This window comes from Engraulis encrasicolus, chromosome 3, assembly GCF_034702125.1.
Source record: "Engraulis encrasicolus isolate BLACKSEA-1 chromosome 3, IST_EnEncr_1.0, whole genome shotgun sequence".
Taxonomy (NCBI): domain Eukaryota; kingdom Metazoa; phylum Chordata; class Actinopteri; order Clupeiformes; family Engraulidae; genus Engraulis; species Engraulis encrasicolus.
In genome coordinates, this window is record NC_085859.1 from 36,804,645 (window position 1) to 36,821,674 (window position 17,030).

At 42.6% G+C, this 17,030-nt stretch overlaps 1 protein-coding gene across 2 annotated transcripts in view; it reads right to left on the reverse strand.

Moving 5' to 3' along the window:
- Positions 1-6,017: 6,017 nt before the first annotated feature.
- LOC134446073 (retinoic acid receptor RXR-alpha-B-like) overlaps positions 6,018-17,030 on the reverse strand; it is a 116,213-nt gene continuing 105,200 nt past the window's right edge. For both annotated transcript variants that reach the window (XM_063195330.1, XM_063195329.1), the window contains exons 8-10: positions 14,889-14,980; positions 10,349-10,454; positions 6,018-9,625 (exon numbers count right to left, since the gene is read on the reverse strand). In XM_063195330.1, coding sequence (XP_063051400.1) covers positions 9,478-9,625; positions 10,349-10,454; positions 14,889-14,980 — 346 coding nt within the window. In that variant the 3' untranslated portion in view covers positions 6,018-9,477. The remainder of the gene's footprint in view (positions 9,626-10,348; positions 10,455-14,888; positions 14,981-17,030) is intronic.

Sequence of the window (17,030 nt, forward strand, 5' to 3'; positions counted from 1 at the left end):
CCCTTGTGCTGCTGCTCGGTCGTCGGCTGTGGCTGGGCTGCTCCACTGTAAAATAAGACTTCAATTCCCAAAATGCACTTTACCTCGAGTAAACAGCTTTGAGAATTCGACGGCAACTCATTACGAGGTTGTGATGTCAGGGATGTAGGTTAGCAGAATGTGCAACTGTATTTTAGGCAAAATACTCGGTAAGGACAAGTGACTTATATTACTGGCCCTCTCTGGGTTTAATTACGGTCTTTTCCAGGTGACGCGTGGCTGCATTGTGTAGAAATAGCTTATTTTCAGGTCTTTTTCGATCGCCATCTGAATATTAGGCCATATCTCGTGCGATAGGCTACCTCGGCCCACCCTGGTTGGCAGCAGACACACGAAAAATTGACCTGAACATTTGCAACTAGAACACAATGTTTCCCCCATCGATACGTTTATGTTAGCTGCATTTAATGTTAATGTGTCATCTTTCTAGTTTCTGTCTTGCTGAACATAGGATAGGCTATGTAGGCTACCTCCTATTAGTGAATAGGCTATTGCACCCAATACCATTTTTCACCACACACATTTTATTTTGTTTTTTTTCTTTGTTTTTGTTGTTGTTGGAAGTCCCATTCTAATGCAGAGTATTGAAGGCACCTCGTAATACAGAGTAGGCCTATAGTAGATTAATTTCTTTCCATCTTCAACTCCAAAGCAAACCTTCATGGCAGTCATAGGTAAGCGATAAGGGCATCAGACTTGTAGCCCAAATGTTGCTGGTTCAACTCCCGATACGCCAGGTTGATGGGGGGAGTAATGAACCAGTGCTTTCCCCCATCCTCCTCCATGACTGAGGTATCCTGAGCATGGTACCCGCCGCACTTCTCCCTTGGCGTGCCATTGAGGGCTGCCCCCTTGCAAGGGTGAGGCATAAATGCAATTTCGTTGTGTACACTGTGCAGTGTTCACTTGTGTGCACGGTGCAGTGTTCACTTGTGTGCTGTGGAGTGCTGGGTCCCAATGACAATGGGAGTTGGAGTTTCCCAATTGGGCTTTCACTTTGCTTTCAAACCCTCAACTCTTGTCTATTCATTGCGCTTCAACTGATATGTAGCCTAAGCATAACAGAGTCATCATCTTAAAACACTGCATCAGGGTCACATTTCATGTGAAATCAGACAGGTTGGGGCCTTGCACACATATTTGAATACAACTTAGTTTGCCTTTTTAGTGGCAAAGAACTCAGAACTGCATTTGCATAAACCTGGCATAGGCATTAAGGTAGAAATGGACTTAAGGTTTTAATTAAGAAGGTATAGCACTAGCCTATAGGCTACATTCATTCTTATTTGTGTCAGTCCGTTAAAGCTAGGGGTGGACCGATACAGGTTTTTTAATGGACGGTGTGATAACGATTTTTTTTCATCACCCTTGGCCGATACCCGATTTCCGATACCCGATATTTGGGGCCGATATGGGTTAAAAAAAAGGTTAAAAAATGACAATTATTCCAGGTCTCAAGTTAAAAATAAACATTCCTTTAACATTATCAAATTGAGGTAGAACTTGTAACATTTAAACACCCACTCTAACAATCAAGTAATGTCTCACAATCAAGTAATTAAAAAGTGTCTGGGTGCTTTTAAAAAAACCCGAATGACATAAAATAATAAATATTGCGTATCGGCCAAAACCACACGCGTATCGGCCGATACCGATACACTTAAAAAATGTTTTTTGACAATGCTTTTTGACCATATTGTCTTTTTTTATGCATATTTTCCAACAACAATCTATATGAACATGAAAACCTATTGGATTTAAGCATTCCAGGTCATGCATATTTGTATAATAAGATGGGGTTGTGGTCGTGTGCCCAACACCTTATATCTGGTGTGCATAATTATTAGGCAAATTTGTTTCTTCTGGGGAAAATGGGCCACAAAATACATCTAACCCACTCTGAAATGTCAAAATAAACAATTCTGAAGTGTTCTAGAGGGATGTGGCTGTCTTGAAATTAGCAAGGTGTTGGTCACGTTCGTACAGAACCATCAGATGCACCGTCCGTTACAAAGTCATCAGTCTCTTAAGAAATGTCACTGCCACATTCAGAAGAATTTAACATGAAACTACAAAAAAATATTACCCTGCAGTCCTATCATATTCCAGAACAGAAACCAACACAGAGTGTCCAGAAGAACAGGGTATTGAGCGCTCAGAGACATGGCCAAGGTAAGAAGGGATGACACCAGACAACCATTCAACAAGTTAATAAGTCAAGAATGGGTCAAAAATACCTAAGGACAGAGTTTTCAAAGGTATTATGGACCTGGGAAAGTGACTCTTGACAGACAGGGTGGATGAACCCATGGCTGGATCTTTTAGAGGGAGAAAATTGCATCTTTTACGAAGACAATGGTATTCATGCAGTAATCTGCTGGTATTTGAGTGGAACTCAGGAACTGATCTGAGTGTGCACATTACTGATCTAGCCATAGGCTCATCAACCTGGTCCATTAACAGTCACTTTCACTAGTTCATCAAACCATTGAAAAAACTGTCTAAAGACATTTCTTGACCCAGTCTTGACTTAAGTTTCTTGTTGAGTGGTCTTCAGGTTTCAGCCTGTTTTACCTTGGCCATGTCTCTGAGTGCTGAATACAATGTTCTTGTGGACACTCAATGTAGGTTTCAGTTCTGGAATATAACAACACTGCAGGGTAATAGTTTTGTGGTAGTTTCATCTTCAATTCTTCTCAATCTGGCAGTTACTTTGTGAGCACATGTCATGTGACACTGATGGCTTGTAATGGTGCATTAGATGGATGTGACCAATATTTCAAGACAGCCACACCCCTCTAGAAGACTTCAAAATTGTTTATAGTCTTTACAGAGTTTGTTAGATCTCTTTTGTGGATCATTTTCCCAGAGGAAAACAAAGTTGCCTAATATTTATGCACACTAATTTTGCCCTGATTCAGGGTATTGGGCTCCTTTGATCACACAGTCTCTTATTATACCAATATGCATGACCTGGAATGCTTAAATCCAATAGGTGCTCATGTCCATAAAGGGTGGTGGCGGACAATATACATAAAATGGAAAATATTGTCAAAAAACTTGTTTGCCTAATAATTCTGCACACAGTTTATATCGGTCTATCCTTAGTTAAAGCCACAAAGAGATTTGATGGTTGAATGAGCTCTTCATTATCTGTGAAATGACTAAAGAACCAAACACCGAAATTTCAGGTGATGTTTGGACACGATATTGGCCATTTTAAAATATAGCTTTTTATATTCAAATATTATATTATATTATATTATATTATATTATATTATATTATGCCTATGTCTTCCACACAGTATACACAATATACACTATTGATAATTATATTGTATATTTCACAATTCATACTCAGATAACGGTTGTGTTCCATGTTGTTTGTTTGTAGAGGAGATTACCCCACCTGACTTGTTACTCCACCTGACACTGGTCAAATTAGCATCCACATCTTGGGTCGAGTGTCAGATGGAGTACTCCTCACACTACTCTATTACTACTTTATTACAACTCATTTCAACATTATCTATGAAATGATAATGAAGAATGAAGAACCAAACACCAGAATTCATTTTCAGGTGATGTTCATGATATTGTAGGCTAGGTTTGGACAAGATATTGGCCAATGACCATTTAAAAATATGGCTTTTCGGGGGGCTTAAGTTTGACACTACATGAGTGGGGAGAGAGAGACAGGGAAGGATCAGCAAATGACCTGGGCGGAAATGGAACCCAGGTCGCCTGTATTAACCCAATGTCCTACAGTTAGGCCACGACAGTTTGAAAGCTCTTTGCTGGCACTACAAATTACACAATTAAACATAGAACACAAGTTATCAGAGTATGAATTGTGATAATTCATAATACTGTATAAATGAGTTAGTATAAGGAATTAGAGCTATTGAAAATTGACCATATTAAGAATGCTTAATGCATGAAAATGATACAGGGGTGTAACATTCTCCTAAGCACCTGAGCTCACTTGAAATAGACCCAGAAGACATGGGAAACTGTCCTTTGCTTACAGAAGTCAGCAGAAGTTGTAGAAGTCCATTCTTTTTGACAATAATAGAGCATTGCACATCCTGTGCTACAGTGAAAATGGACCATCCAACTTGTGTTAGTGCTAGCTTCAAAAGTCAGCCTCCATGATGGCATGCGGGTGCAGTAGTGCATCGGTTAAGATGTTCTCACTCATCTGTAGAGTTAAATACAGTGTTGAATGGTATACATGGGTTTTAAACAGCATGAAAAGCCACTCATGCATTATATTTTGAAGGGAGATCTTCGATTACTGCCACATAGTAATGTCAAATTGCATTCTCTACTATGTTTTAACAGTTTGGCTCCATCATAAGGACCAGCAGGTGATAAAATGGTGGGTTTTTGGTCAAGACCTGTCACATTGTAAGCACTACAGAAAGGAAAACATTGCAAAACATGACAAGGAATACACCCCCCATTTAAGCTGGTGAAATCATGTCCAAGATAGGAATTAACACTGTTTTTTATATTAAAATCATCTCATCGGTTAATGTATTTAACTGTTAAGTGTTGTCTTTTGTTTTGTCTTTAGTCTTCCTCGACATTTGCTGCCATTTATTGTCCCCGTCCCAACTCTTTTGAGACGTGTTGGATTTATCAATTTAGAAATGAGTACATATGTCCCCCAAAACAATATTTTTTCTCGGTTTTAACACTTAATATGTTGTCTTTTCACTATTCTCCATCTAATGAATAGATTGAATGTTTTTAAAATGATAGCATTTTGATTTTATTCACTGTTTACCAAACGTCCCAACTTCATCGGAGTTGGGGTTTGTAAATTGACGGACATGAAGGATGAATTTATAGTGTCCTACCCTCTTAAGAAACACTTTTTAGTCCGTTTCTCCTGTAGCCCCTTAATGCACACCGTATCTCCAGTGGCACGCTATGTAAAGCCATTGAAAAGTTAATACCAGTACTACAATACTGTGACATAACACAGGGCATTTAGTAAGGCACTAAGACTTGGTCATTGCCATTCTGGTAACTTCAAATGTATAACACAGTATCTTAAAGGGTTAACAGTAGTGTCAGTCATGAAAACACAGTTCTGGGGTTCTACCTTGCCACTAAAAAGGCACACTAGAGGGAAAGCAGGGTTCCTTTCAGTGTTGCCAAATGGAAAATGCTGAACTATCATAGCAAAACCCAAAAAGTTATCATTTTTGGGGTTTTTTTTGGGAGGACATTTTCATACACGAACCAAATGGCTGTTCAAGGAAACTGAAAGAAAACTCTGAAATTATCATACATCATCATGAGTTTTTGATCATAAAGAGGACGAAATTATGTTACAAATATAATAATTATCGCACATCTGACATTACACCGTCTGTGTAATTTGTAGAGCCAGAAAATAGCTTTCAAACAACACCTCAGACATCTTTTTGTGACTTAAACTGACTGATATAATCAAGGCTGAATGCATAGTGTCCTACCCTCAGCAAGTATGATTGAAATCCGTGCCGGTCGGGTCCCAAAGTGTCTGATTTCACGTGAAATGACCCACATGTTTCAAGTGCACCGTTCCAAATGGGCAACTTGCCCATGGGGAGACCCAGGTTCGAGTCCAGCCTGACCATCTCTCCCCCACACTGTCTGTGTCCAATAAAGTCCAGAAAATATGTTTAAAAAGTTTTGAGTTTAGGCTGTTTCCCAAAACAACAATAGGAGAAAGAAACTTGAGGCTTTATTTATTTCCCAAGGACTTTTCAACTGACTGTCTATTGATTAATTCCAGTGGAATACAATTTAAAAATCCTTTGCCTGCCGTCCCTAGGCCATATTAGATGTTTAGGATTTTTAAGAAACTACAGCTTAAGGAGTCCAATACAGTTTCATCCAGACTACGTCTGCTTTTCTAACCTCAAAGGTCCTTTATACCAGAACAGGAATGAAGAATACAAGACTCTGGCACGTCCTTATGGCATCACTCCCAAAGTTTATTTTTTGTTTTGTTCCGGAAATCAGCATTTACACAAATTATACAACATTTCAAAGGAGGAAGGACATACTACATAGGAACAAAGGGATAAAATTACATTTGTACAAAAATATATTCTTTCTTTTTCATTCCTCTTTTATGATTCCATCACAAAGTCAGTTTGAGTGTTGTTTTGGGTGTTGAAATCCAAACAGATGGACTAGTAAATTAACAAGCCCCACTCTTTTACCAGTAAGCAGTAAACCTATGGACATGGGCTTTGGGGAGTTTGTAGCAAGACAAAACCAGGGCTCTTCAAATTGTAGATCCACCACTTGCCATTGATTAAGGCTCATGGATTTTTCCATCTTGGAACATTTCAATATCTTATGTTTGGTCATACAGAACATTGAAATCTAGGAGATCCCAGGAACAGTATCCAAAAGAGTTCAGTTGTAAGCAACCACAGTCTTTCATTGAGCTGGAAAGACGTTGGTTCCTCAACTGAGGACCTTCAGGAGTTTCTGGTTGCTGTAAGGGGGGAAGTTCAAGAAGTCCAGTTGTTTAGAACTGAGCTCAATTAGGTGACATAGCCTGTATGAATGAGAATCTTCACAGACCCTATGTGTATGTAGGTTGCTCTATTCTGCACTGCACTGTTGAACACTGGATGACCTCCGTAACCTTTGCGGAGATCCCTGCGTCATGAACCCGCACAACTGGTCCAACATGGCCAGTTCCAATTCAGGCATAGTCTGCTGAAGCTAAAGATTGTCACCCCTGCGAAACTGCCAGGGAGGCGTGCATTTATTCTCTGTAAAAGGCCTGAGACTCCTCTTCAGCTGGTGTGGTGAGATACGGTTGAATGAGACTTTCTGACATCTTTTCCACATTTTTTTAAGTTATTTTTTAAAAATTGAAATCTTCATAATGCAGTACGTAGTGTAGCGTGCAAGTTTACATTTACAACAACCGAACATCCTCCAACATTTCTGTGTTGGTTTGAAGCTTGCTTGTTCATTTTTTTTGTTCTGTTTTGATCTGTTCAGGAACCAGGAAACGAATGGAGAAAAATATTCCTTTAGGATTTTAATCAATCCGTAGGCTACATTTACCATGAGGTTCTGTGAGAGACGAGATACTCTAGCACCGCCTTTTGGTAGTCATTGAAGTACAAAGCCTGATCATGATTGTTTTTTTGGTAAGTCCTCTGTAATACACTACACAAACATATTGTGTGTTGCAATGCACACATATGAGAAACATCTGAGAGTCAGCGGTTGATTGACTGATTGTGTCTATAGGAAGCCAGTCACAGCTGGCTGGACAGAGGATCTCAAAACAGCATCTCTGAAACTGTGCTGACATCAGACGTGTAATACTATGACCCGGCACTCCAGAGGGAATACTGTTTGGCTAACAACGGCTCAGTATGCAATACTTGGTATGTAAATCATATTACACCAAAAATCATAAATCCGTATGAAAAATGTGTGTTATTGCTTTGTTGTTAACAAATGCATACACATGTGGTCCAAAAGTTGTACTTCTGCTAAGGAAATAAAAACACAAGAGATGTATGATGTGAGTATAGATCCTGAGGTCAGAGAATGGTTGTATATTTCCAGGGCGAAACACACTGTTGCATGCATGCCCCATCCTGCTGTGCACGGTGTTGTCCTTGATATAATAAAGATGCAGTGTTGTCTTCCGTCCACCAGATGGCGGTGTAAGCTCTCTGTATGTCCACAGTGTTCCTGAGGTGAGTTTTTGGATCCTGGGTTATGTTTGTTTGTGTATAAGTTCTACTGCTTTGCCACCCACTGAGGGAACTCCAGTGCCAAGTTGGCTCGAAACTCTTATCACCATCTTTGGACATGCAGCAGTACAGAAAACAAAAATAAAACAAACATTCAGAATTTAAAAAAAATATACAGAAACAAAAATATGTTTGAAGTCTGAAAAACATTTCTATGCTGTTATTTATTTATTTTTTTTAAAAAGAAAAGAAAAATGGCGCCCTTGATTCTGGAATCTCTCTGGCACAAACAGGTAAGTTCTGAGGTGACCTTTCATGGCCTGGGCAGGAGCTAAGCTTATAGCCACACCTTAACAAAACCCGCAAGGTCAGAGCCTCCCAAATGTTGACTTTTGGCTAGTGCCATCACTGCCTGACAAAAGAGCTAAGTGCCAAGAATAAAAAGGGGTTGTTTTCTCTCCTTCACCTTACTTTTTTTTCTTTCCCAGAGGTAAAGGAGCGCAAACATCTGTGTCTTCTGCATCCAGGGTCGCTGACAGCTTTTGCTGGGCCCAGGACAAAGTCATCTGAATGGGGGCCCCCCACTCAATACATACAATGTAATAAGGACCCAATTCTGGGCCCCTTGTTTACCTGGGCCTGGGGCAACTGAACCCCTTTGCCCCCCACCCCCCAGTCGGCTCATCTGTCTGCATCTGCCTCGGTGAGTGCTCCCAGAGACGGCGTGGCCGTCAGCCATGTTCTCAGTTCAACTCCAGCACAAGGGGACTCTTTTTAGTACAATGTCTGTTTTAACCAGAGTGGAGAGCCCACAATGACGCCATGAAAAGTCACTGGATGAGGTACAGAAGAGCAGAGAGACCTTCCTATGACGTGAATACATCCATCCATCAGCCCCATGCATAGGAGGGAGAGTGGACAAGGACATCGGCAGAACGAGAACGAGAGAGAAAGAAAGAAAGAGAATCGGATTTAATCCTGTTTGGTGAGAAAAATCCTATACTGTACTCCCAATCGAGGCTGTATGTACTCAATACAGACAGACAGCCCAGCACTGCAAACACTGAGAGGTAGACCTCAAAGAGGACATAGGGCGGCATAGAGACACACTGATCTCAGGTCAGATGTGTGACGGCAGATATGCGCCAGACAGACAGGGTGATTCTGGCGTCTGGCGGTTAAGCAGGTTTCCCCCGTGAGTCACTCGTGTCTTGTCCCCAGTGTGTGAGGAGGAGGAGCCTGTGTCACTGGTGTTGTAGTGTCTTGTGACATGAGCGTCTGTTAATCCACTGTTGCGTTTCTTTTATACACACTGGAGAGAAAAAAAAAGAAATCCCATTGCGACTAGATGACATGGCACATGTAGTCGCAGCTCGCAACGTACAGACGAGTCGAGAGGATATGAATGAACCACAGTCAAGAATAGAGAGAGAGAGAGAGAGAGAGAGAGAGAGACAGAAAGACAGAAAAATAGATAGCACAATGCGCTTGTGATGTCGGTTACAAAAAATAGTTCTCGAAGTGGCGTGGAGACATTCATCCCTGTGTGGCGGTACGGTGCACTGTGTGTGTGTGTGTGTGTGTCTGTGTGTGTGTCTGTGTGTGTGTGTGTGTGTGTGTCTGTGTGTGTGTCTGTGTGTCTGTGTGTCTTTGTGAGAAGTTCTGTGTGACATGGGGGTCGGGTCCCGGGTTCCGTCCGGTCAGGTTACGTCATCTGGTGTGGCGTCTCCAGCATCTCCATGAGGAAAGTGTCTATGGGCGTGTCACCAATCAGCTTGAAGAAGAACAGGTGCTCCAGGCACTTCAGGCCAATCGAGCGCAGGGCCGGCAGACGCAGCAGAAGCTTCGCAAACCTGAAACGATTTTAAGAACAAACAAACAACATAATTAGATTTTTTTTGGTCTTTTTGACTTTATTTATGATAGGATAGTAAAGGTGGTGACAGGAAGTGAGTGGGGAGAGAGAGACGGGGAAGGGCCGGCAAAGGACCCGGGCCGGGAATCGAACCCGGGTCAGCCGCATGGTAGACGAGTTTGGCCACGGCAGGGCCTCAAACAACAAAATTAAATGGTTATGTTGGGACTCTATGCACCATACCTCAGCTTGCAGGTGCATGGGACAAATTTCAAATGTCACCTAATGAATGGTAAACTTTGAGCCGCCGAGTGCTTCAGTTTTCTCTATAATTAATGGCAATCCTTCAACTTGGAAAACCCACACAGTTGGTCCAAAATTGTCTACAAATCTATCATACAACAAAATTCTATACACAGTCAAAAATAGCAACTTAAAATATCTTTGAACAAAACAATTTGTAAAAAAAAATATTTTTTAAGCCAAAACCACATCTTAATGAAAATGTGTAGCCGTTTGTGGCCTTTTTTCAGGGCATAGAACAAAACAGATACAGCTCAAGTAATAACACTGCAACACCACTTTAACGACCTAACCAAACACGAAACAAACAACATGAAATAGTACTATCAAGTGTAAGTCATTAATGTTTTAAACTGTACATGCTCCATAACAGCCTACTACATCAATAGAAGAAAAAGAGAAGCAGAAGTGTGCTTACCTCCCCGGTTGCTCAGGGTACCTCTGTTTGCAGTATGCCTCAAGGGAGGCATAGACCCTCTCTCTCAGTACCTCCACTTCTGCTGGGTTAGACAGGCCTTTCGAGTCTGAAACACACACACAGACACACACACACACACACACACACACACACACACACACACACACACACACACACACACACACACACACACACACAAACACAGAGAGAGAGAGAGAGAGAGAGAGAGAGAGAGAGAGAGAGAGAGAGAGAGAGAGAGAGAGAGAGAGAGAGAGAGAGGGAGAGATAATGGCATATATCAGCAAAAATCCAGGTGCTCCTCTTGCGTAGAAGCCGCAATAGCACACCACGAGTCCCCCAGACAGAAGGATAGTAGCTCTCTGATACATTATCGGTAATATAGAAGTCCACATGGCATCAGGAGCTGAGGCCAACATGTGGAAGGATGGATTGTACCAAGTTACAAAGTGCGTAACATTGCATCATAGAATATGTTCATTGGAAAAAAAAGTTTAATAACGGATGTGTCTGCTATATGCATAGGAAAAATCTACTGGACCACTTCAGATATATCTGTTAACCCATTGATGCCTGATGTTGCATTGCGCAACATTGGCCCTGGCGCCTGGAGCTGCATTACGCAACATTCAGGCTCATGAGATTTGAGACAACTTTATTAAAAATCTCTGTTTGTTTGAGATGAATGAACACATTCTAATGAAAGATGAGGGTCTTAGCATTTAAATGCAACTTAGTGCATATTTGTATGTGCTTCAGAAGCTGAGATATTTAGTTTTTTTATAGACTGAGGGCATCTTTTCTTAAAAAGGGCTCAGGCATTCAGCACCCTTTTTTGCAGGTGCCTTAGGCGTCAATGGGTTAATGTTGCTCTGTGTCCATTGAAAGCAACTTACGAGCACTTATCTTGGAGTTTTTTTTGTTTTGTTTGTATTTTTGCGTATCAGATTTAATTTCATGCCTCCGTTACTCACACACCAGAAAAAAAACAACATTAAACAGTGCAATTACAATAACAATCGCAGGCATGTGCATTTGCACTGGCCTAGTATTATCAGTGGACGTCTGAGTTCGGTGAAACACAGTCGATAATTTAGGGCAATTTGGGACATTCTCTGGAATTATTACAAATTACCAGAGGTAGACCTTACCTGTGCGAATCAGACTTAAGTTGACCAACTAACACACACACACACACACACACACACACACACACACACACACACACACACACACACACACACACACACACACACACACACACACACACACACACACACACACACACACACACACACACACACACACACACAATGACCAAAGTTCAAATGCATGCCAGAGACTCTTTATATAGGAGTCAAAGTGACTTGCCCTACTGTACTTTGCCCTATATTAGTTGGTAGCTCTTGTGGGACATACATGAACCCAAAAATGCCTAGTGCTGTGGATAGGTTGTGTCTGACTGCATTTGATTTTTCTCCAAGACATGGAAACAAAAAACCCTTATGGCCATTCAGACAGATGTCAGGTGTGTGTGTGTGTGTGTGTGTGTGTGTGTGTGTGTGTGTGTGTGTGTGTGTGTGTGTGTGTGTGTGTGTGTGTGTGTGTGTGTGTGTGAGTGTGAGTGTGTGTGTGATCTGAGAGAGAGAGAGAGAGAGAGAGAGAGAGAGAGAGAGAGATAGATAGAGAGAGAGAGAGAGAGAGAGAGAGAGAGAGAGGGAGAGAGAGAGAGAGAGAGAGAGAGAGAGAGAGAGAGAGAGAGAGAGAGAGACGGACAGCATTGTGTGTTTTGTGTGCACGGGCTCCTCTGACAGTGATGCCGTTTTAAACATGTTTGCATTTCCTGCCTCTGACACCTATTCATTATGAGCCATATTTCCATCCCCAGACGAGAAGAATACGTGTGTGTGTGTGTGTGTGTGTGTGTGTGTGTGTGTGTGTGTGTGTGTGTGTGTGTGTGTGTGTGTGTGTGTGTGTGTGTGTGTGTGTGTGTGTGTGTGTGTGTGTGTGTGTGTGGAGAAGAGTTGGTGTGGGTGTGGGTGTGGGTGGGTGTGTGTTGGGACTACCCTGTCAATCAAGTACTGTTCAGACATTCTTAAGAAAAACAAACAAGATGACTATTTCAATTTATTTCCCCAGCTGCAGTGTGTGCTAGTCATGGACGACTGTCTTACTGTCTGCGTCGGGTGACTGAAGCCTGGCTTTCATGTGACAGTCATGGACTGCACTGCCTGCAGGAATGAAAAAGGTTTGCTTTGGACGCCCTGTCACGTTGGGATTGGGGAGGTTCATCTGGCAGCAGGGCTGGTGGCATAGGTAGACAAGGCGGTCCGCTAGGCTAGGGCACCAAATGTCTTGGGGGTGCCACAGAATTAGAACGTCAAGCGAAATAAAACATTAAAGGGGTATGCCACTATTTTGGGGCTTAATACAGTTAAAATCGTTGGCTGGGCATGCTACAATGCTACACGGATCCATTGACTTTCACTAGCTTAGCGACATATTCCCTCTTTTAACTTGTCTTAAAACAAGACAACGGCTTACATGAAAAATAAGACACTTTACCACCTTTATAAACTCCAGCCAACGATTTTAACTGTATTAAGCCTCAAAATAGTGGCATACCCCTTTAAGCTTTGACAATTATTACGCCTCCTGGGGGACTCCTATGCAGGTATGTGCTGTGTGTACTGTAGGTAGGTACTAGAACAGTTGTGCTCGGTCTATGTTCAGTTGCTATATTTCCAGATGCCAATTCCTAGATGAATAAAAAGGAAAGGGGGTGCTCGCTAGGGGGGTCAGAAAGGGGGTGCTGGCACCAAACTGACTAGAACCGTCCCCGTTTCTGCACAGTTACATCATTAACTGCTTTTTACTATGCAGACTGAAGTGAGAATGGGACAAAGTCCTTTGTGTGTTATGGACACACAGGACACAATAATAGTGCATTTGGGTGGTGAACACGAGACGAGAAGTCGGCATTAAACTGAGTCCTTGAAATAATAAGATTGGCTGCATGACCAAACAGGAGGAAGAGTAAAAAATATCCTGGCACACGACCAAGGTACTACAACAACTATCAATTCATGAATCTAAAATGTAAATTAAACACAAAAATGACAACAGTAGTAATAAGAGGTTAAAAGCTAGGTCAAACCAATGGCACAATTGGGCAAATAAAACCAGAGATGTACTGTATAGATCCTGCAGATGTTAACAAAAAAAACATCACACAGAGTTTCTGTTTTAGGCAGCTGCAATGAAAAGCACTGAAGGTTCATTTGCAGGCTACTTCTCTCCTGTATTCAGGAGCTTCTGTAAGGAAGGCACTGCAGTAGTAGGAGGCTTACTTTGGAGACCACTGCACTGAAATAGCTTTGTTTGGAGAGTATTGCATTGCATTGAGTGTTTTTCCCCCACTTTAGCTTGATTAGACATGTTCGGCAGGTGTTTTTTTCTCCCTCCTCTTCAACATTCTTGCAATAGAGCGGTGAGTGGAAAAGTAAGGCCAGAAAAAAAGAATACACGCTACATTTACATGCCATTCATATGCCGCTGACGAGGAGAGGGAATGCAATCTATCACTAGCGCCTTTCACTGCCCACGCTAGCATATGCACCCAGTTTCGTCAAAATAAAATAGCGCTCATTCGTTCTTTTGGCAGGTTATACAGTATATTTCCAAATTATCCACCCAGTCAAAACACACCAAAAAAACTAATGCATGCATGCACACTGCACGCACACACACACACGCAGGCACGCACGCACGCACGCACGCACGCACACACACACACACACACACACACACACACACACACACACACACACACACACACACACACACACACACACACACACACACACACACACACACACACACGCACACACACGCACACATGTCTCGAAACATTTTTCTGTGCCGAAAGAACTTCTGTGCTGAAAGAACTTCTGCTTTGTGGGGGCGTTACCTCTGGAGCTGCCTGACGCTGCCTGACTGGGTGAGGGCTTTGTATTCTGTTATTATGCGGGTAAGTGTTTGGGTAAGAGCTGGGCTTCCCTAGTGGTGATGTGGGCTTGACCTCATGAGGTCAGGGCAATAGAGGTCAGGACAGTGGCGGAACAGTAGCACACAGGGCACCAGGCCAAAACACTGATAGCCAGCCCCCCCATACAGTCAGACAAGGTCAACATAGAGCCACCACCACCAATACAAAAGGGCCCTGGGCCCAGTGGCAAATGCCCTTTTTGCCCCTTCTTGGGTGAGGAGGTGTGACGTCACGTGGACAGGTGAGGGTGAAAACTTGCCGCCTGCATGGGCCTACATCAAAGTGGAGAACATTTTCTATGTGCTGGCTGCATATAGAAAAACTAACCTTGCAAGTGGCCAAGGCAAAAATAAGAATAATGTGTGATAGAGTAGCATACTGTACAAGGCCGACGCAGGACTAAACTTCAGGTACAGTAGGTACAGGTTGATGCCTGAAAGCAGGAGGAAAAGTACGGATATGTAAGAAACTCACCTGGGTTGAACAGGACAATAGCTCTTAGGCAGCCCAGCTCTGATTTGTCCATCTGCATGTCTCGCATCTTAGACACCAGTTCCGTCAACACCCTGGTAAGAAAAACCAACACACGTGGAAAAAACACACATTAGTCACTTTCCAGATATTTTAGGCCTACATACATTACACACCATCAGGCACCGGTACTTTCCTTCTTGCTGAAAAAAAACTACGCAAGTCTCTCTCTCTCTCTATGGCTTGGAAACTGGCAAGTAGCCATAACAGCATGGAGTTATGGATCTGCTCCTTATGTATTATTCTGCTGATGAAACAAAGGACATCATATATTGGCTCACAGGCTGCCAAGTTTGGAATTGATGCGTCATCAATTGCGGAATAAGAGGTCAGGAATAAGGACAAGGTTGAATTGGTCATTATTAGAATACTGTTCTTTAGTGCTTAGGTCTCCCTAGTTCATTCCGTTTCCATGGACACAACCAGAGGCAAGTTATAAACATACACTTGCACATAATTACTATTTTCTGTTTACCCAAAAGAAATGTCAAACACTGTGGGTGTGCATTCATTTACATGTATGTGTCCAAACCTTATCGGTTGGATGCATACGTATATGAAGAGAATCCGAAATCTTATAAGAGTCTTGATAGACATCACGCTTGAAGAGAATCCCAACTCTTTCGCAGTAAATTCTGCAGTGTTAATTCAACACTTTAGGGAATAGGATCAACTGAGAAGCCCGTTAGATTTGACTCTCTTCAGTGTTGAGTTAACACTTCAGTATTAGACAAGAGCGAGTGTCCAAGTACCATCTGCCAAGAGCGCAGCATGTAGCTCTTTCTTTTATGCAGCAGTTACAGTATTTTTTGAAATAGCCTTCCATTAAATATTAAAATGGCAGAAACTATTTTTTTTTCAACAAAGGGTTAGAGTTTTGTTGTGGAATAAAGTAGAGAACTAGAAATGTGACTTAGGAATGTGATGGTATACTTGTATATGTGATATTTGTTGCATGTGTTTGTATGTCTTCTCCTTTCCATCAGGTACCAAGTGTTTACACTTTAACATGTCGTCCCTTGGATGCCCATTGTCTTTGCTATTTCCATAAATGAACCAAACCAAATTATCGCAGTATGTACTGTGTACTGTACATAGTATCAGAGAGTAAGAGACAGATCCGAAGTGAAGCTGACAGATCCACGTCTGTCTCCCATCACAGCCAAGCCCCATTCATCTGTTGCTTAGCGCCCGAGAAACGGCCGTGACATACTCTCGCTCCGCACATCACCCCTGTGACTCATCACTTCTTCCTCCTCGGTGATTTATGAGAAACGTAACACACCAGGGTCACCAGGAGCCATTCATCTGGATAGGGAGAGGGGGGAGCGGCGGGGAAGGGAGGGGAGTGAAGGGCGTGGGTGGAGGAGGTAGGGTGGATGGGTGGGTGGAGGGTGGAGGAGGGTTGTCGCATTCCGGCTGTTAGCCGCAACGCTGACAGGTTTTCTGAGGCGATTTGATCCATGGATGCTCGGTGGGCATGTGAGAGCCTGAGGCTTAATGTGAAAACGCCATTCATCATATACTATGGGGATGGGCAGCAGGAGGAGGAGGAGGAGGAGGAGGAGGAAGTTGAGTGCAGTGCACGCATAGCAGAGCACAGCGGAGTGGACAGATCGGATGGACGGCTGGACACCACAGAGGAGGACTGTTTTACGAGGGTCATTCAGGTAGCAGAGTGTGTGTGTGTGTGCGTGCGTGCGTGCGTGTCAATGTGAAGGGCATCTGCAGAAAGGACAAAGAGGTGATGGGGTGGTTTGGGACTGCACTCAGCTCTGCACTCTTTAAATATAGTATATCTGTCTCTTCCTCTGCTTGTCTCTAATTTTACCAATCATTCTCTCTCTACTGTCTATCTGTAACTCTTTGACTAACTCCCAAACTCTCTCACAAAAGTCACACACTCACTGTCTGCCACCCAGATTGTCAGAGACCTTTTCACTCCCGACTTTCACTCGTTCTCGTTCTTGAGTGCCACTTCAAAACTATTTCGTTTGACTGCTCTCTGTACCAAAGGGCATGCCAACTTCAAGAGGGAGGTTCCTTAGGAGTCAGGACAGAGGGTAAGATGACTGGACTGATTTG